General features: G+C 41.0%; 1 protein-coding gene across 2 annotated transcripts in view; it reads right to left on the bottom strand.

The window, feature by feature from the left end:
- The window catches only part of SKAP2 (src kinase associated phosphoprotein 2), a 148,274-nt gene that overhangs the window by 50,645 nt on the left and 77,140 nt on the right, over positions 1 to 20,489 (bottom strand). For both annotated transcript variants that reach the window (XM_084784423.1, XM_084784424.1), the window contains exons 5-6: positions 9,259 to 9,336; positions 8,268 to 8,351 (exon numbers count right to left, since the gene is read on the bottom strand). In XM_084784423.1, the coding sequence (XP_084640549.1) occupies positions 8,268 to 8,351; positions 9,259 to 9,336 (162 nt within the window). The remainder of the gene's footprint in view (positions 1 to 8,267; positions 8,352 to 9,258; positions 9,337 to 20,489) is intronic.

Raw genomic sequence — 20,489 nt, 5'->3', positions numbered from 1 at the left:
ACCTCACTTGGTTGAAGAAATCCATATTTAAACTCTAAGCTTTAAAAAACTATGCTTTGAAAATTATAAGCCAAGTATGTGCCTGTAAATCAGCAAGGGACCCAAGGTAAGAAGATCCTGAGTTTGAGACCAGCTTAGACTACAGTGGGAGATCCTGATTCTAAACAGAAATAAAGGGCACCAGGACACTTCACTATGTGTTTTTTTGGGTATCAGGAGGTTCTATGGCCTTATATGTTAAGATGCTTCTGCTGAGCTAAACACAGTACAGTTGGGGATGTAGCTCAGTGACAAAGCATCACTTACCATACACAAGACATCCTCAGTACTAACACCCAAAAGATAAGTTTCATGAGTCTACGTTATAGACATATGACTTTCTTGAGGCCTTTAGCATATTTACATACTGACCGAATTTCTAAGAGAAAAATTCAATATGCAGCATGAGCAAATATCACTCATCTATGAAATTCTTTTATCCAGAGAACAGTTTTATATATCTGGTGCTCCCTAGAACATAGCTTATAAAATATCTAACTGGAAAAATACTGAAGGAAGAGTGAAAAACAGTAAATGAAAAACATATCCAATTCTTCTACCATTCTCATAGAAAACTAAAGTATTCATTCATCCAATGAATTTACACTAAATACTTTAAATATGTCTGGTAGCATTAGAAGTATGTTAAGATATACACACAAAGACAGATGTGTTCTGGAAGATGAGTAATAAAATATGGCAATAATTTAAAGATAAAACAGAAGGAAATTTCATTCTTTTCAAAGACAGACTTGCAGAACAAGGGGTGGTTACTATTTAACCAGGTAAATGCCTAGATGCCTGGTACCATTAACTAAGCCAAAACTTTGTGGCTGTGTAGGTCAGAGAACCTGGGATTATTCTTTTTCTAAATCAATATTGTAATAAGTTTGTAGGAACCAGGCCCGACTGGGCTGCCTGCCTGTCTTGCTGTTTCATGCCCTGTTTCTAGCAGCTTCCATGTCTGTGTTTATGTTGGTTAGCTAGTCATGTTTACTGCTCTGAGAACGCATCCCTCACCTCCTTGGGACTTTTCCTCCTGTGCACAATCACCTCTTGAGGGATTTCACCTGCGAGTGGCATTCCTGTTTTGCTGCCTATAAGAAGGCTCTTTGAACACTGAATAAAGGCCGCCGCTGCTGCTGCCGCCGCCGCTGCTCTCTCAGCATGAAGGAACCACTGTGTTATTATGTGTGTGTGTATGTGTGTGTGTGTGTGTGTGTGTGAGAGAGAGAGAGAGAGTTAAATCCGCAGTCCCTCACCCTTGACTCGGTACCGCGGTGGCGCGGGCGCCACAAAACTGCCCCCTAAATTCTTATCTTTATATGAATCTCTCAACCCTCATAGGTTAAAGCTCTTTCTGCAGTAGACAGCAATCAATGCAGAGACACATAAGTGGTGGATATGAGAGAGAGAGAGAAGGGAGGAGGGAGAGGAGGTGGGAGTGGGGACAAGGGGAGGGAGGGAGAGATGGAGAGAGAGGATGGAGTGATCAGCTTCAAAGAGGACAGCTATATCCCATACCTCCACTGAGCCAAAGCTCAAGGAACATCATGGAAGAGGGTGTGGAGATACTATAAGAAGCAGAGTGGGTAGTTATCTGTAGCAACACAGTGTTTTTTTTTTCCTTTCAGACAAGACAGGACTATTCCACACATGAATTTGCAAAAGCTGTGACTAAAATGCACATGCTTGAGCCAGAAGTCCCATCCTTGTGTGAGGAGCTACTGGCAACTGATGGCTGCTGGGGGAAGGGCAGGCAGTTTTCTTCAGGGATGCCAGCGCTGAGAGGCTATGCCAATTGCAGTACATGCCCAGGCATCCATGTACATGCAAGCAACACTAGACAGACTCGTGGGTGTTTAAAGAGAGAGAGAGAGCAGAGGAAGAAAAGAGCATACATGAAGTTGGAAAGGTGATGAGGCGTTAGGGGAGAAGTTGGAGGGGAAGGAATGGGGGTTAGAGTTCATCCAAACACATTATGGGCATGTGTGAATATTAAATACAGCATTTTTAAAAGAATACTCAGCTGGGGGCTGGAGAGGTGGCTCAGCGTCTAACAGCACTTGCTGGTCTTGCAGATGACCCGGGTTTGATCCCCAGCACCCATACTGTGGCTCACAATTATCTGTCAACTCCTTTCGGGGGGGGGGGGGGGATCCAATGCCCTCTCTGACCTCTGGGGACAACAGGTGCAGACATATGCGCAGGCAAAAACCCCATACACATACAACAGTTTTTAAAAAGAGAATACTCAATTGAAAAAAAATTTCAACTATAAGAAAGTTATGAATACCTAAACCTACTCACTTTATTACACATAAAGAAAAAAAAATCATGTGAAATTAGGAGTGCAACTCTTTTTAGGTCAACCATGCTCCAGTGTGGGCCCACACTCCGGAGCACAGGGGCAGCGCAAGAGTGTAAAGCTGGGAGCTACAGGGAAGTGGAGGTGGATCTGGGAGACACGAGACATGAATGTGATCTAAGTAAATTGCATTATAGTCTCAACCAAAACACATGCCTTTAATCCCAGCACTCAGGGAGCAGAGGCAGGCAAGTAGGATAGAGGCGTGGAACCAAAAAGGTTTAAAGAAACAAGAAAATTCACAGGCCCTTCAATTGGTTCTGCAAAACAATAACCATGAAAGTAACTACATTTCCCAGTAATCAGAATGGGGCAGGAAGGTATGAAATGGCCGGCACAGCTCTAATGGGACCTGCTCCTCTACAGCAGCTTCTCCTAGAGGAAATGCCAGCACTTTGTAATCATTCATTTCTACAACTGTATCTACCTATGTATCTATTATGCACAGTATGCATTTATATAGCATACACACATATATTAGTCTAACTATGCTTTCTGGGATAGCTTTAAGAACATCTGGTGACTTGAAACAGGTTGTTAAAAACAGTAAGATGTCGATCAAGGAATCAAAGTCATGCTGATTTTTTTTCCTGAGAGCCACAAATGACTAATAAAAGATTTTAGCTTTGGGAACTTCACACACAGCAAGAGCTCATTTCCCAAAGTGCTAAAAGTTCTAAAATATTAGTCACTAAGATGGAAACCTTTTGAAGATGTGTATATTCCTAATTTCACAATGTCTTTTAAACACATTTTAGCATTTTCTTGACAATCCAGCATCATTTTGAGTATTCCTCTGTATTATAACGCACTGCTGGCCTGGGGAGTTCTGAGGTGTCTATCTCTCTCTTAAATGTCCCTGAGCTTCTATTTCACACTTTAACCTTGTCTCACGACCACAGAACTGAAGGCTGCCAGGAGAAATGAGATAATGAGATCCATTAAGTCAGTAACTTACTTTCATATAATTTTTTCTTTTAATTTTACACAATTTCAATTCAATACATTAAAGGCAAACAGACAAACCAGTTGGTTATGACCTACTACAAAACAAAATACATGACACTAGTGACAGCTATTTCTTTTTACATTTACACTGACTTTTAGGTTTATGGATTTTTAAGCTGCCCAAAAGACAAGCACATATCAAAGACTCAAAAGCCTATAAACAACAATATTTTCTGATTTCAAAAAAAGTAGAATTACTAGTGCTAGAATAAGATAAAATATCCTCCACATATCATATAGAACAAAATTGCAATATAAATCTTATAAATACCAGAATTCATTCATACAAGCCATATGTCATAGTGATATGATGTTGATGTTCTCACACAGAAATAATGTTTGAATGAAAGAGATATGTTCTCTTATTGTTTCCCCTATCAATGGTAAAGTTGTGGGAGGTGTGAGAGAGGAAGAAGGTTAATTTAGTGAAAATTTTTATTTTCTACAAATCCTTAGTTTTGTTATATTAAATTTCTGGTGACTTTTGTTCTAAAATTTTATAAAGAAAAATTACAACAACATGATGTAATAAAGAACCTTTAAGAGCTAGAGAGATGTCTCAGTGGTCAAGAGCACTGGTTGCTCTTCCAGAAGTTCTGGGTTTGTTCTCAGAGTCCACAGGTGGCTTGCAACTATCTGTAACTCCAGCTCCAGGGGATCTGAACCCTCTTCTGACCTGCCTGGGCACCAGGCATTCATGGGGTGCAAGACATACATGTGGGGAAAATACCCAAACATCCAAAATAAAACAAAAAAAAATTTAAAGAAACTTTGATCTGTCTTTAGGATGGCTTGGTAGGACCAACACTACTTGTAGCTGTCAGTAGATAGTCCTGGCATGTTCTCTAACAGGGGAGAAGGAAGGTAGTCTGCGCCCGGAGAAGACACAGGTACAGTGCCCTGCCCACCACTTTCCTCCTCAAAAGAGGAGAAACACAAGGTTCATTTCACATGCTGATTCAGGACCATGTGAAACTAAGAAGGGAAAATCCAAAACCCAGGGTCTGGAACAAGCTCCTAACTGAGCCAGCCATCAGTTATCGGCCCTCTGGAGTGCTTGATAATGATCACAAATTGTGGGGAAACACAGGTGTGAAGTCAGAGGGCTGCACTCAGTCTTTGCTCTGTCTCTCAGTAGCCCTATGTCCTCCTAAATGGTTCTATTGACAGTCTCTCTCCATTCCTGCCCATCCTTAAAGCCAACTCCGACCATATAGCTTTCTGCTTAACGTCCACACTAAAAGTAAAATCCTTAGAGAAGCTCAGAAGGCTTTGCAATGTGTTCTGCATCTTTGAACGAGGCTCCTTCCTCTTTCCACTATGGTCCAGCGTGGCTCCCCACACTGATCCTCTCTGTGGGCTTTCACAGCACTGCATTTCTGCTTTTCCCTTGCCTGAAGTGTCCACCTTTCCCTGTGTTCTCTCCTAACCCATCTGCATTGCTGGCACAGCCATTACTGGGTAATTTATGAACAACTGCAATTTACTTCTCAACATCCTAGAGGATTAGAAGTCTGACACCAAGGTGCTGGCGGGTCTTACAGGGGTCTTCCCTCTGTTGCAAGTGGACATTTTGCTGCAGTGCTCTCCAGAGTGGACAAACACTGTGGCCTTGCAAGGCAGAAGTACAAAAGGGAATTCAGAGCCCACTAGAACCTTTCTACTGTGTCATTCATGAGGGTAAAGCCCTCATGGCCCAATCATTTCTAAATGCTATATATCCTAGCACTACCTTCTTGGCAGTGACTCCAAAATACACATTTTGGACAGACACATAATTTAAATCGTGGCCCTTATCCAGTAAACTTCTATTCACTCTTTATGGCCCAATAAAATGTCCTTACCACAATGAAGCTTCCCCTAGGGCCTGTAGCAGTTAGTTCTCTTTTCTTTGTGATCCAAAGGTCCTTAATTTAAATGATGCATCCGCCCTCATTGAATTTGTGTCCACCTGTCCAGCTCCTGCCTTTTCCTCACAGCCTCTTATCTCCTTCCCACTGACACTCACGCAACTCCAGCAGTGAGCACCTTTACGGATCTTTGGGGCCCCGCTATGTATTATATCTAGTATCTAGCAAATAAAGGTATGAATAACTGAGTAAGTGAATGAATGAATGCCTCGATGGGGATCTGAGTGTCCAGGATGTGGAGCGCTTGATGAATGAGAGTCGTGACGGTCACAGGACAGGGAGGAGATGAGAGGATGGATGGAATCTCACAAAGTGATAAAACATGTCCTGTAGTGTTTGTTACTTAGGGGCCTGAATGGCTATGAATAATAAATACAGACAATATCTATGGGTACAGAGGTAAGTGCATTACACACCCTGGAGGACGGCGGCACTCTCTCTAAGCCATTACTACTTTGATAGGTCAGTATGGTTTTTGGCATGCACAATAAGGCACAAATGAGCTATGTATGTGTCAGAATAGTAACAAAGTACGGTTTAACCTAGTGAGCGGTATCAACCCCGCCTCGTGCCTCCCTGAGGCATTGATCTCAATCCTGCTTACTTGGAGGCTTACAGTTTTCATAGGTAGTTAGCTCTCTCCAAGTTTAAGTTTAGGCGATGGCTCAGATGCACAATAAAGCTGTACAACTCAGCTACTTGACTACACAAAAGAAAATTAAAATGTTATTTGATGTTTTCCGGGAAAAAAAGATATAAAGTGGCAGGAAATAGAGATCATGCCAAATAAGCAATTAAAAAATGTCTAAGGCAGAACTTTTTTAAAGTCCATAAATAGAAGGGACAGGGATTCCATGAAGAAGAAAATGCTACAAACAGACAATGGAAAGAGCAGTGGGGAAGCACACGGCAAACAGAGCGGGGACACATGGGAAGACACACAGCAAAGGGCAGTGTAAAAACAGGTAGGGTCTTTAAGCACCAACACGTTACACTGCAACGTTAACTTTTGAAATACATGTGGCTGAGGGAACTACATGGACCACAAGGCACTTAAAATGCTGGGCTGGAGAGGTGGCTCAGAGGTTAAGAGCATCGGCTGTCCTTCCAAAGGTCCTGAGTTCAATTCCCAGTAACCACATGGCGGCTCTCAACCATCTATAATGACATCTGGTGCCCTCTTTTGGTGTGCAGGTGTACACGCAGGCAAAACAATGTATACATAACAAACAAACAAATCTTTTTAAAAAAGAAAATGCTAAGGATGACAGCAGCAATAAGAATAGGAATGGGGGTCTACCATCTCAAAGATTCAAGCCAGAATTTATGTAATATTGGCCTTTGGAGAAAAATAGAAATACAAATACTGCTTTGGGTCTGAGGAAGCCTGGCTGGCTTTGACCTAATACTGATATCAGCAATCACGGACCCTCAGGACACAGAAGTGATATGCCTAACTACTTCACAAGCATTTGAAACTCCCTTTCCTGAGTCTGGTGAAGAGGCCTTTTGTTGAGAAATGACAATGATAATTCACACTGTGATCTGTGATGATCCTAACTGACCTTGGACACTATGACCTACTTGCTCACAGCAAGAGGGGCAGTACACACGCTGTCAGCTGTGACCACCCTGCAGGCATTATCACTACATGCAACATGTCAGTGACAGGACCCAAATAGCCACTAAATTCTAAAGTCATTAATCTCACCAACCAAAAGGTGGGATGGACTTCTGCATTGTGTAAAGCTTATCTGAAATACAGCAATTTCCTCTGCACATTGTTCTAATAAGCACTCTACAACCCACAAATAATACTACATAAAATATAAATTCCCAAACCATACTCATAAATAACAAATCCATGGGAAAAATTATATTCAGTGGCACTGGCTTTTATACCCTTTTGCCTCCTTAAAGCACTCAGTTTAGAAGTGAGTATTACCTGTTTCATTTCTTCTTGTTTTATTTAAGGACAGTGTACTTAATTTAGATATTTTTCACTAATTTTTTTTTGTTTTGTGTAAAATTCACAGACACACACATACTTGTATACATGTGTGTGAACACTATTCATAAAAAGTGATTAGTGAATATTCATTGTATAAAACAATGGTCTCATAATATATTTTAACCACATATATTATGTTGGCTATTACTTAGCTCTATAAACAGTGACTTCTATTTTAGAATATTCCCCTTCTGATCTGCTTTCTCTTGGAAAAAAGGCAAACTAGGAATACGTATATTTTTAATTTCATTATTTTACAGATTCACCTATTCAAACAAGAGAGCTAAAATTATGTGAACTATTACTAAAATGTGCATTAATAAATGAATTAATATTATTCATTTATTAATATTAGTTAATAAATGAAGCTGTAAAGTATGAAAGTTAACACAGGGTCAGCCGTGGTTACAAACCTGAGCGATAGACAAATTCCAGGCCTGCCTGGATAATGGATGCCCTTTGTTTTACTAACATTAAGAGAAACACAGAGGGGCCCATAGGGTCCTGGGGATTCACAGGCCCATAGGCTTCCTGGGGATTCACATGCAGCTGGGGAGGTAGGGCATTTTCTTCAGTGATGTATCCACTGGTGAGGTGCCCATGCTGCTGTGACACTAATGAAACCCACAGGGCAGAAGAAGAAAGGAGAGACGGAGATGGAGATAGGGAAACAGAGGAGGCAGAGAAAAGCCATATGAGTGAAAATGATTTTACTTTCTTTTATAATTCATAAAAAGACAAGTGTGTTAAGTTTTAGGGCAGTTTGGAATTGACAGAATTTATCAAATAATGAAAGACAGTTATAAATTAGTCTTAAAGTATAATTCTCAAATTTTTCCAGCATTTTCTCCATTTTGTCTTCAGTTCACTCTGCAGGGAAATGCTCATAAATGCCTGCAATGGAAACTGCTTAAGTGAATACCAACACTACCTTTATCGCTCCCGTAATAATAGAACACAGTCTTGCTGAGAGCGCACCACCGTTTCTGCCATTCAAACCCCAGAAAGCTGTGATCTGAAAAAAAGCAGAAGAAATGAACAGGTTAGAATCGACACAGGACTTCAGTAAGCCATTTCCTTACTGTGGAGGGGAGAGCTGGCTAATACAGGATCTGAGCTTCCTTTCACCGCGGACGTTACTCTGCCAAGCCGCAGCAACAGCAAGTGATAAAGTCCAGCAGAGAGGGGCCACCCAACCTTCCCCTGCACAGTCTCAAAAGGGCATCTGACTACACGTTCTTGAAATAACTGATCCACGGGGTCTGATTCTCAAAGCTGTCATAAAAGGGAAAGGGGGAGGGATGACTCAAAGCATTTCTACTGCCTCCTTCAGCTTCAAATTTCAGCTTTAAAAGATTTTTTTAAAAAGTACAAGTGGAATTATCAGACGGTGTAAGTGATAAGGTAAGGTAAGTTTAAAGAGTTCTCCTGCTTTCATTCCTGTATCATAACAGCATTTCCAGATTTCATTTTATTTTTGTGCTGAAAGGAGGCCAAGCCCCAGTTCACAAGGCCAATGGAGAGGGATGCTGAAATGAGTAACAGACAGCAGCAGGCGAGGTGCCAGGCTGCTCTGAACCACAGCGGGCCTGTGTGCACTGTCCGGGCAGGAAGCTCACAAGGGTTCATGCTTAGATGAGAACAGGCATGGCCTGCAGCTTTTCTAGAAGGTGTAGGACGCTGCCCCCAAATCTCTTAGGAATACCCCAGGCTGCACTGAAAGCCAGACCTAATGCTTCTCTAGTAAACACTAGGCAAAGCTGAAAGTGGCATTTCATGTTTGGAGAAGGCCACCCACAATTTCTTACATCCTTCCACTGCCTGCAGAGAACACTGCTTCTGTGAGTATGCCACAGGTATGTTTTATCATAGGATGGGGTGGGGGGAACAGCTTTGGTGTTTCCATTAGCTCTACAGCTCACCTTTTCTGCGTTTTTCCAAGTAGCCAGCCTTTAGGACAAAAGGAAGGTCCTGGGCTGCAATGGGAGGAAACTGGTTTCCTGCAGAAAATGAGAGAAAGAAAAAACTGTGGGTATTCACTTTGGAAAAGCAAGCTGGCCTTATCTCATTACATTCAATGTACCTTAATTACTGCAATTATTCAAATCAGATCTGACAACCTTCCTTTAAATCTATCTCATAGACTCCCTTCTCTCTTCTTGTAAATCTTGAGTTAAGAAAGAGGGAGGGGGTTCACAGAGACTCAGGGCAACCAAAGGGTATACATGAGCTAGACCTAGGCCCCCTACATATATGTAGCAGGTGTGCAGCTTGGTTATCATGTGGATCCCCTAATGATTGTAGTAGGGGCTGCCTCTGACTCTGCTGCATGCCTTTGGATCCCTTTTCCCTAGTTGGGCTGCCCTGTCTGGCCTCAGTGGGAGAGGATTGCTCAGCCCTGCTGTGACAGTGTAGACTGGTATCCATGAAGGGCTCCCTTTCTTTGAGGAGAAGGGGAAAGAAGAATGGGGAGAAGGGGTGGGGCTTCGAGGAGAGGAGTGAGGGGCCTACAATCAGGATGTAAAGTGATTAAATAAGTCAATGAAGAAGAAAAAAAGTTCCTGCCCATAAATACAAATGCAGTATATGTGTGTGTGTGTGTGTGTGTGTGTGTGTGTGTGTGTGTGTATTGCAATTGATTATCTCAAGGGGTGATACTCTGAATATATATTCAATAAACACAGAATTATAACAAATAAACACAATAAATCCCAGATAGAGAGGGTAGGGATTTCAAATGAACCACAGGTGCTTCTTCACGTTTGCTGGATTGGTGCCTCCACAATTTCAGTTTACATCAATTCTTACCTGTATATTCTTACTCCCACCAAGTCAAACAAAGTGATTTCCCCCAACATCAAAAACAGGATTTGTTCCTGAGTCCACATCAAATACTCTCTCCCCCTACCTGAATTCACAGAGCGACCTTAGGTCAAGGGGTTGAGTCTCTCTGCTTTATGCTCTAGGTTTTTCTAAAGCATTTAAGCATCTATGACTAGACCATTGAAAAGGAGTAGCATAAACCAACAGCAGATTTCTATCAAAAAACTTAAAGACTAAGTTGTAAGTTAAGTCAGTTAGAAACTCATAATAATATGTATCAGGCCATTTAGTAACTTCATTGATGTTCTTAGAAATTCCCCAGCTCTTCACAAGTGATAACTGAATAGAGATTATAGGTATGTAGTAGGCAGGTGATAGGTAGGTAGGTAGGTAGGTAGGCAGGCAGGCAGGCAGGTGATAGGTAGGTAGATAGGTAGGTAGGTAGGTAGGTAGATTTTTTTTAAACATGCAAAAATTGTATCTAAGTGGAAAACAAGTTGGGCCAAGCATTAAATTAGTCAGGGTACGGTGGAATAATTGGGTCTCACTAAGTACAATCTTTGTAGTTCCACTGAGCAAAATGTATTATTTTACATACAAAACATATGTTCTCTGGAGCCATTGAGATGACTCAGCAGGTAAAGGTGTTTGTTACCGAGCCGGATGACCTGGTTCAGTCCCAGGATACACAAAGTGGAAGGAAAGAAGTAACTCTTGTGGGTTGTCCTCTGACTTCCATATAGGTAATGTAGACAGACAGACAGACGGACACACACACACACACACACACACACACACACACACACACACAGAGAGAGAGAGAGAGAGAGAGAGAGAGAGAGAGAGAGAGAGAGAGAGAGAGAAATAATTTAAATGTTCTCCAAATTTCAAAATGAATTATTTTGAAACAAAATACTTTTTAATTTATTTTTATTTTATGTGTCTGAGTAATCTGCCTCTTATCGATGCCTATGCACAATGTGTGCACAATAACATCAAAGGACAGAAGACACTGTGGCCATGATCCCCTGGAGCTGAAATTACAAGTTATATGAGCCACCATGGGGGTTCTGGGAACCAAACTTTGTTTCCCTGCAAGAAGAGTAAGTGTGTTTAACTGCTGAGCCATGTCTTCAACCCTTAAGGTGTTACTATTTTAACTTTACTGACCAGAAACAGCTAGAGAAGAGATGGAAGAAAGGAGGGGAAACGAAAAGATAGGAAGAGAAACAGATTTGTTAAAGTGAATAAATCACCTAACCTGAGTACTTTAAGAACAATGTTGATTAACCTGATAAATCACAATAAAATGTCAAGTCATAAGCAATACTTACACTGGTTTCTTATTACCTCATGTGTCATAAATAAAATCTTTTCTTTCCACGGAGGGAAAAGCACATTCTTAACTGAAATTTCACTTTTCTAAACCATTATAGCTATTTGTTCAATATCTAGGATTTAGTAGCCTTGTACACTTTTTTATAAACAAAAATACACCAGTAATAACCCTTTAAGTATATCTTTAAGTCCTAAGAAAACTTTATGATTGGTATAACGTGATGAGCAGAGTTAGTACTGTCTGGATGACATAAAAGCAGTGAGTTCCCCTTACAAACTTGAATCCTCACATCATGTTGACCCTCACAAAGACCAGCAGTATGCCATCAGTAAGGTCGGATGAGGCCAAAGGGCAGAGGCTGTCCAGACACAGAAACGACAACCATCAAAGAGGGCAGCTACAGTATACAACTCTATGTAGCCAACAGCAACAGAGGACATTCGCCTTACAGCAGAATACAACCTCACTGTGAGAAGTTGATTTGACAACTGCCCAGGTTAGGAGTTAATGTTATTTTTAAACTAATTTAGACAATTTTCTTTTCTTAAGGTAAAAGCAGCAAAAAAAGAAATTACATCCTAACTAAGGACACACAGAAAAAAATTAATATGTATTCTAGGTTACTCTATTTATATATAGAAAATTACCACAGGAGATTGGTTACAAGGCCACAAACTTTTGATATTCTAAAGAAATTAGATTATTTTTAATGACTATTTGCTATGAAAATCCTACTTTTCTAAAGCAAATCAAAATCATAGCCACTGGAGCTGACACCCTGTGGCTGGACACGATGGCACTCTCCCCTAAGCCCAGCACAAAAAACGAACTGACAACCAAGCAAGGGAACTAAGCAAAGAGTGGGTCTTTTTCCAAACTACAACTTGCAATCTTGATGGAAAGCCTGTTGGACAGGAAAGGCAGGGGCATGTCAGAAGCTTTCAGACAGGGAGCTGCCTGTGGGAGCCTTTACACTAGTTCTAATGGGATGTGAAATTCAAAAAATTGCAAAGCCAGTGGGCATCAGACAGTGATAAGGCTGAAGCAAACACACTGCAGAGCCAGTAGGCCACTTGCATCCTTCAGTAAAACTTACCTTCAACAAGATCAAAAGGCTATCCGGGATTACAGGCATTCTTTAGAAACTTGAAATATGAATTAAGAATCAATCAAAGTTCTCAATTTCTTAGTTTTAGAGTTAGCTTCTCATTCAGTTTCTTCTCTTGAATGAACAGGTATCAAGGGATCAGAGGGATTCAAAGCCATCTTGCAATAGACATCTATTATTTATTTACTTCTGGTTTTGTTTTGTTTTGTTTTTTATGAGAAGGTTGGTGGCCAATCTAAATATTAGAGTTGTGAGGAATCTAAAGTCTCTTTTACTATTTTACCATTAACAAGTCCCTATAATATGGGGCTTGGTGCTCCTATTTTTATAGCTGTTCAGTCCTGACTTCATGCAGAGTTCTTCCTAGGTTTCCGGGTCTCGCCTTTGCTGACTAGTTTTATTTGGCATTGATATAGGCTTTGGCACGGACACTAAGCCTTTCTCGCTAGCATAACCTTCCTACCACCCTCATACTCTGCTCTTTGCTCGTGTGATCTTTCAGTGAGTCAAATCTTGGTCTAGTCAAATACTCTGTCACCACATAATGGACTATCTCTTTGCAATGAGAAGAGTGAAGAGTAAACTCCTTAACAATCAACCAACCCCCTGCCCTGAACACTAGCAAAGTACCCATGGGCTTATCCAAAACTTTTTATTAAAGTAATTAAAGTAGTATTTTTTATCAATTGTTTGAAAATTTCTTCCAATATATAAGATCATATTCAACATTCTCCCATTTTCTTCCAGATGCACCCATACCTCCTTTCTGTTTGTGCTGCCCAAATACTCCTGGGTGTGGGCCTGCTCTGGATCACAGCTGACCAACCAGGGGTCACACTGTTAAAGGAAACTGACTCTCCCTGTCCCAGAAGCTATCAGTTGTTGATAACTCCTCAGGCAGGAGCAGGATTTTTGTGTCCACTCCCCACCCAATGCTCCATGGTGGGATTCTGGCTAGCTTGAGCCCATGAAGGTCTCAGCATACAGTCACAACTGTTGAGTTCTTATATGCACCTGCCCTGTCATGTCTGGAAAACAACATTTTGTTGTAGTAAAAAGAAAAGAAAATAAAATTATAGGCCAATCTCTGTGATGAATATAGATGAAAAATTGTCAAAGACTTAAACCTAATTCAAGAGCACATTACAAAGATTGCTCACCACGATCAGGTCAGCTTTACCCAAGAGATGCAGGGATGGTTCAATATGTGTAAAATCAATGAATGTAATCCCTCACATAAGTAGATTCATCTCATCTCATTAAATTAAAAAAAAGACTTCCGACAAAACCCAACATCTCTTCATGATAAAAGTCCCAGGGAATCTAGGGGTACAGGGGACACATCTTAACATAATAAGCACAGTACACAGTAATCCTACAGTTGCACCTCACTAAACAGAGAAACCTCAACATATTTCTACTAAAATCAGAAACAAGATAAGGTTGTTCCCTCTTTTCACTCTTGTTCAATATTGTGCTTAAAGTTCTAGATAGAGCAATAAGGCCAGTGGAGGGAGATGAACAGGGTGCAAATAGAAAGGAAGAAGTCATGTATACTTATTTGCAGAAGATATGGTTCTCTATATAAAATACTCCATCAGAAAACTCCTACAGGAAGAGGATACAAAATTAACACACAAAAATCAGTAATCTTTCTATATGCCAACAACATACCAAGAAAGCAATCAAAGAAACAATATCATTCTCAGTAGCAAACAAAAACAAAAACCTTGGATTAAATCTAAGTAAATAACTTGTAACAATAAAAACTTATCTAAACCCTTTTAAATTCTTCATTTTCAACATAGTTGGAAGTGTGTGCCCCCACACTGAAGGAGACAGTATTTCCCTTTACCTCGTCTAAGTCCACACGATGACTCTGAAAACGGGCCCAATTGTCTGGTAAGTACACTCTTAAAGTACAGGGTACCCAGGCTTCACTAAGGAAGCCAAGTAACAAGGAGGGCCCAAGGGAGGATGCCCGAATCTCACTCAGAAAGGGGAATAAAACAGAAATATGAAGTAGATGGAGAGAGCAAACTGGGTGGAGAGGGGAACAGGGATGAGGATTGGGAGCAGGTGTGGGGACAGGACAGGCTGGAGAGGGAGAACAGAAATTGGTGGTAGGGCAGCTCTGGGACAGGGAGGCTCATGGGAGTCTGTGGAGTGACCCTAGCTGAGACTCCTAGCAGCAGGGGATATGGAGCCTGAGGTCACCAATGGAGGGAGGGGGACATCAACCCACCCATAAAACCTTCCACCCAAAATTTGTCCTGCCTATAAGAAGTATAGAGATAAAGAGGAGCAGAGACTGAGGGAATGGCTGACCAATGCCTGGCCCGACGTGAGACCCACCCCCTGGGAGAGTGCCAATCCCTGGCACTATTAAGGATACTCTGCTATGCTTGCAGACAGGAGCTGTCTTCTGAGAGGCTTCATCCAGAAGCTAAGGAAACTGATGCAGAGACCCTCAGCCAAACAACAGGTGAGCGGGGAGTCTTGTGGAAGAGTGAGAAGAAAGACTGAGGGAGCCAGATGGGTCAAGGACCCCACAAAAAGACTTACAGGGTCAACTAACCTGGGCCCACCGGGCTCACAGAGACTGAACCAACAACCAAAGTGCTTGCATGGGCTGGGCCTAGGCCCTCTACACATATGTAGCAGATGTGCAACTTAGTCATCACGTGGGTGCCCTAACAATTGGACTGGGGCAGGGGGCTGTCTCTGACTCTGTTGCTTAGCTTTGGATCCCTTTCCCCTAGCTGGGCTGCCATGTCTGGAGTCAGTGGGAGAGGATGCGCTTAGCCCTGCTGCAACCTGATGTGCCAGAGTGAACAGGTACCCACGAGGGGCTCTCCTTCTCTAAGAAGGTGCGTGAGGGAGTTGGGGGAGAAGGGCGGAGGGTGGACTGGAAGGAGAAGAGGGACAGGGCCTCAGTCAGGCTATAAAGTGATCAAATAAATTAATAAAGAAAAAAGAAAGAGAAACATGAATGGTCCCAGGTTTCAGCACCAAATGAATGAGCTCCCCCCAAAAACATAGAAATAAAAAGGGAAAGAAAGGAAAAATGACTGCCTCTAGGTAAAGTGGAGGCAACGGCCCCCACATAACACACACGCATGCACGCACGCACACACACCAACACAAATAAAATTTTATTTTATTTTGAGATAAGTTTTTAAAGAAACACTTTTAAGCTTTTTTATAGTAGCACTAAAGAGATGGCTCAGCAGTTATGAGCACGCACCCTGCACACGGCAGCTCATACCCGCTGGAAACTCTAGCTCCAGGGCATCTGACACCTTTATCCTCCATGAGCACCTGCACTCACATGCACAGACCCATAAACTGACATGTTCACATAATTAAAAGTAATAAAAATTACATCTTCTAAAAACGTGTTCATGGTATTTAAAGAGAATGTTCTAAAACATTCAACACAAAACTGATGATGAATACAGTTCTACAATCATGCATTCCGAAAACACACGAGAATTAGAGGCATACAAATAATGATGCAGGTGGTGACTTTTACCTTTGAGTAAAAAGAGGAATTTTATAAATTTTTATCACATCTTTTAATAGTAGTCTGAGAGACTGATATGTGTGTGTGTGTGTGTGTGTGTGTGTGTGTGTGTGTACATTAAGCATCCAGTTGCATACATCTGCTTATTCACTAATCAAACACTTTGGGACATCCAAGCTGTCCCAGGCACTGTGATGGCCAAGGGAGGCAGTTACCGTCCTTTCTGTGGTAGGTTTGTGATTAGGTGCTATTGAACTGATGCAGAGTCGTGGCATCCAGAAGGAACAGGACAGCTAGAAAGACCAGTCAGGACGGAAAGTCAACAGGCCACGCTGACATTTATCTGTCACCTTAACAATGACTTTGAAGTCAGGGAAACTCCAGTGCAGATGTGCATTCTCATATCAGCTGTGTCACACAGGGTCTGACAATGTGTCCCATGCTGACCTTAAAGTCACTATGTAGCTCAAGCCCAACTTTGATGCCTTAAACTCCAGATTCCCCTGCCTCAGCCTTCTAAGTGCTGGCATTACAGATGTGTCCCACCACACCCAGCTCCAGTCAGTCTTAAATTTTATAGCTACCAACTTGAAGCAAAAAATATAAGAAAAAGAAAATGAAACAGAAGACATAGCCTTATAAATGCCCTTTTGGAACAGGCGTGGTGGCACATGACTTTAATCCCAGTACTCGGGAAGCAGAGGCAGGTTGATCGCTGTGAGTTTTAGGCCAGCATGGTCTACAGAGCAAGTCCAGGACAGCCAAGGCTAACACGGAGAAACCCTGTCTCAAAAAAAAAAAAAGTGCCCTTTTTAGTGACCTGATGTAAGCATATTTCTTAAAACTAATTACATATCAAATTCCAATAACAGACCCTGGTATTTACCCCAAGGATGACATGAGAAAGCATGTGTCTACTGTGTGGACCATCTTTCTTCGGGGCTCCCAGAGATGACACAACTCCACCATCTATGATCTCTTCTGGTTAAGAGTTGTTGTTACCAGAACAGTTTCACCATAAAGGGCTAACTCTTTAATTAAAATAAAATGCCAAAGTTAAAACTTTGACAATACGCAGTATTTGACAACAACATGCCAGGTGACAATGTAGCTTCATGTAAACAGTGATGTTTAGCCTTATTTGGCCAGTGTGCCAAAGCAGCTCTGGGGTTCCTCTGGAAAAACATTGGAGGCGCCAGCACAGTCCAACTCTGAATCTATACCATGTTCATAAATCTCTTAAAAATCCTAGGAATTCAAATCCCATGAGTAAATATGGACCATGATTTACTTCAAATCAACAAAGAATGATGACAGATATGCCATTCTATTATACATTTCCCCAAGATTTTTGCTGTAACTAAATCATGTCTAACTAGACCATGATGTGTACTCTGTATTCTTAATATTAAGATGTCATTAATTAAATCAATTAAGTTTCTGTATAAGTAGGCTTAAGTCTCACACAATCAAGTTCTAATGAACACTGGAAATGTAAAAACATATCAAGTTTAAAGAAATTGTTTAGAAGATGCTACTATAGTAACACATTACTTGACCCAATTATCTGTTACCAATCTGAAAAACTAGGTATGATAATTCCACATATAACTGGTAAAAAGCATCAGTTTATCAAATAATTTTTTCAGATGTTTTTGGGGAAAAATATTTGCATGGATATCACATGAACTCCTGTAGATACTTAAGAAAAGGACAACAGAAAGACAGGTCAAGAATTAGAAGCAAAGCCATTCAGGACGTGAACAGAAGCCCGTGTGGTGATTTGCTAGCCTGTCCAGCACTCCCCACCTTCACTACTGAGTTTACTCCACGAGTTCAGAAATTACAAATGCCTTCGGATTAGCACCTGGGACACAGTGTTTGCTAAATAATGCTCAATGGAAAATCAAGCATCTCTCCAACTACATACTAACGTGGCATCCTACCATCTAACTTAGGAGGCTAGCAAGCACTGTCAACAGTGGAGAGGGCGGAAGAGACTACCCTCGTAAGGTCTGTGGATAAGACCCTCAACAACTCAGCCATTCCGTCCTACACCTAATATGTGTGACAACAGAAACACCACTGTGACAGAAAGGAGTCTGTCTAGAAGGAGTGCATAATTTATTTAAAATGATTAGCTATTTTAATTAAGCAGAACTATAGAGTTAAAATACAGCAAGATCTGTACTAAATAAAGAGATCCCTAATGCTTAGGTAATAAGCAGAGCAGCAGAATACAAATTGATACCCAGTTTTCAATTTGAAGTACAGGCTCTCTATTTTATGTATCCATATGATGCAGGAAAAACACACCCAGAACTGTTAGCGGGTGTTTGGGAGAAGATAAAAACATTTTCTTTATTGGGATCATGAATTACATATTTTTACATAATACAATTTTAAATAGGAAATAAAATCAGTATCTTAAGTAATCTCAAAAATTAAAAGCATAACAAGAGAATTGCACCAATAAATGTATGAAATTTGACAATACAAGTACAGGTTTATAGTACACTAACACAACATGAAAACAGTTGGCCTGTTCCTATAGGGCACCGCGTGAGAATGTACACAGAGCCAGCTGTCTTCGGTTAATCCACATCTCACACAGCCACATAAGTTTTCACTCTGCCCAGAAGGAGCAATTTCCTTACCATTCCTCCAGGGACACACCCTTCCCCACCACAAGTAATATAAACCGGCCACCTCGCCCCAGAGACACATCTCAACTCTCTAAAATGTGTTCCGAATGTAACAGTAAAAATATCTGAGAAAAAAAAAAAACACCTGATCTCTTTTCTAAAAAACTAAAAGATGTATTTTTCTAAAAGATAATTCTTACTAGTTACTTTTAATATCATCTTATCTGTTTTTAAGTTTTCATTTTATTTTTGTTAACTTTTTAGAGTAGCGTGTAAATAATGGGCCTCATTCTGGCATTTCCACACAAATGCCCATGATACTTTTTAGGGTCTAAATTTTTTCCCCCAAAATAAAATGATTTAAATTTTTTTGACAGAGGTTGAACATTCCTAGTCTGAAAATCTGATCTAAAGTGCTATAAATCCCAAAATGTTTGAGTGCAATGATACCACATGTAGAAAATTCCACACCTGACCTCAGAACACAGGTGTACTAAAGACACTGTGTAAGATTACTCTCGGGTTATGTGTATAAATATATATGAAACTTAAATGATTTCATGTTTGGACTGGAGTCCAAGTTCCAAAATACCTCATTATTTATGTACAAATAGTGCAAAATCTAAAAGAAGAGAAAATGGAAACACTTCTTAGTCCCAAGTGTTTTGGATAAAAGGATTCAACTCATTTTATACAAATAACAAAATGATCTATGGTTTTTGCTCTGTCTCAACTTAAATGTCTTCAAACCCATGTGAAAGTATGCATTAAAATTTGTGCCAGGCTTTAACTGGTATTCCAAATTCCATCTGGGAAATGAGTTTTATAGCTAAGCCGTAAACTTCTGAAATCCTGAAGTTTTAATAGATATGCTGACACAATCTTAACCATAACAGTTCCAGCAACTGCTATGGTAATAAATCTGCCTGTTTCTATTATGTCTGTGACAAATCCATTAATATGAATGATGTCCACTTCACGGAGCACACTCCACAGCAACTGCACACGTTATGTCACCTCTGTTCTGAGTAGCAAATCAGTAATCAATATTTATAAAAGCAGCGGCTAATCCTTTGTACAATCACTGCTCCTGTGATTGAAGAGTTTGCTCACACACACAGTTAATCCCCGCTCATCTGCTTGAGCCGTCTACTCATCCCAGCCTCTTACTGTGCTGGCCCTAGCAGATTAATATATCTCCACACGCTAACCCTGACCTGACAATTGACACCAGGTAGTGCTGACAGGGTAAGCTCTACAAACACTGGCCTTTCAGAAAGGAAATCTGAAATTAACGTTCAGAAACCCATAGTTTACAAACAGCCTTACTACTGCTTTCCTGGCTCCCATGCCTGCCTCACTGATCCCCAACAGATCCTGGCTTTTGGTGTGAGTGAGTCTTCTAGCTGAGTCTAGAATAAAGTGGTTTGTTCATAACACCTGCACCATTGTGACCTTTACGCAGAGGTGACCAGGAGTTGTCTGGCCGAGGAAAGACACTCGCTGTCATGTAGACAGTGGCTGGGACAGCTCTCAGCTATGAGGCTAGAGCGACTGCTCCCGACTCTCCCGAGTGCTACCCTGGAAGAAACTCTCACAAAGAAAAGGACTTTAATTGCTAACACAAAGCTTTAGATGGAAAAACAGACTTTTTTTTTTCACAATGAGAAGTAATTCCCAGCAAAACAAAATATTCTGTGTAACAGACATAC

Source organism: Acomys minous, assembly GCF_964271855.1.
Source record: "Acomys minous genome assembly, chromosome: 6".
Lineage (NCBI taxonomy): Eukaryota > Metazoa > Chordata > Mammalia > Rodentia > Muridae > Acomys > Acomys minous.
Note: the sequence above shows the minus strand (reverse complement) of the source record. Positions and strands in the feature narration are given on the sequence as shown.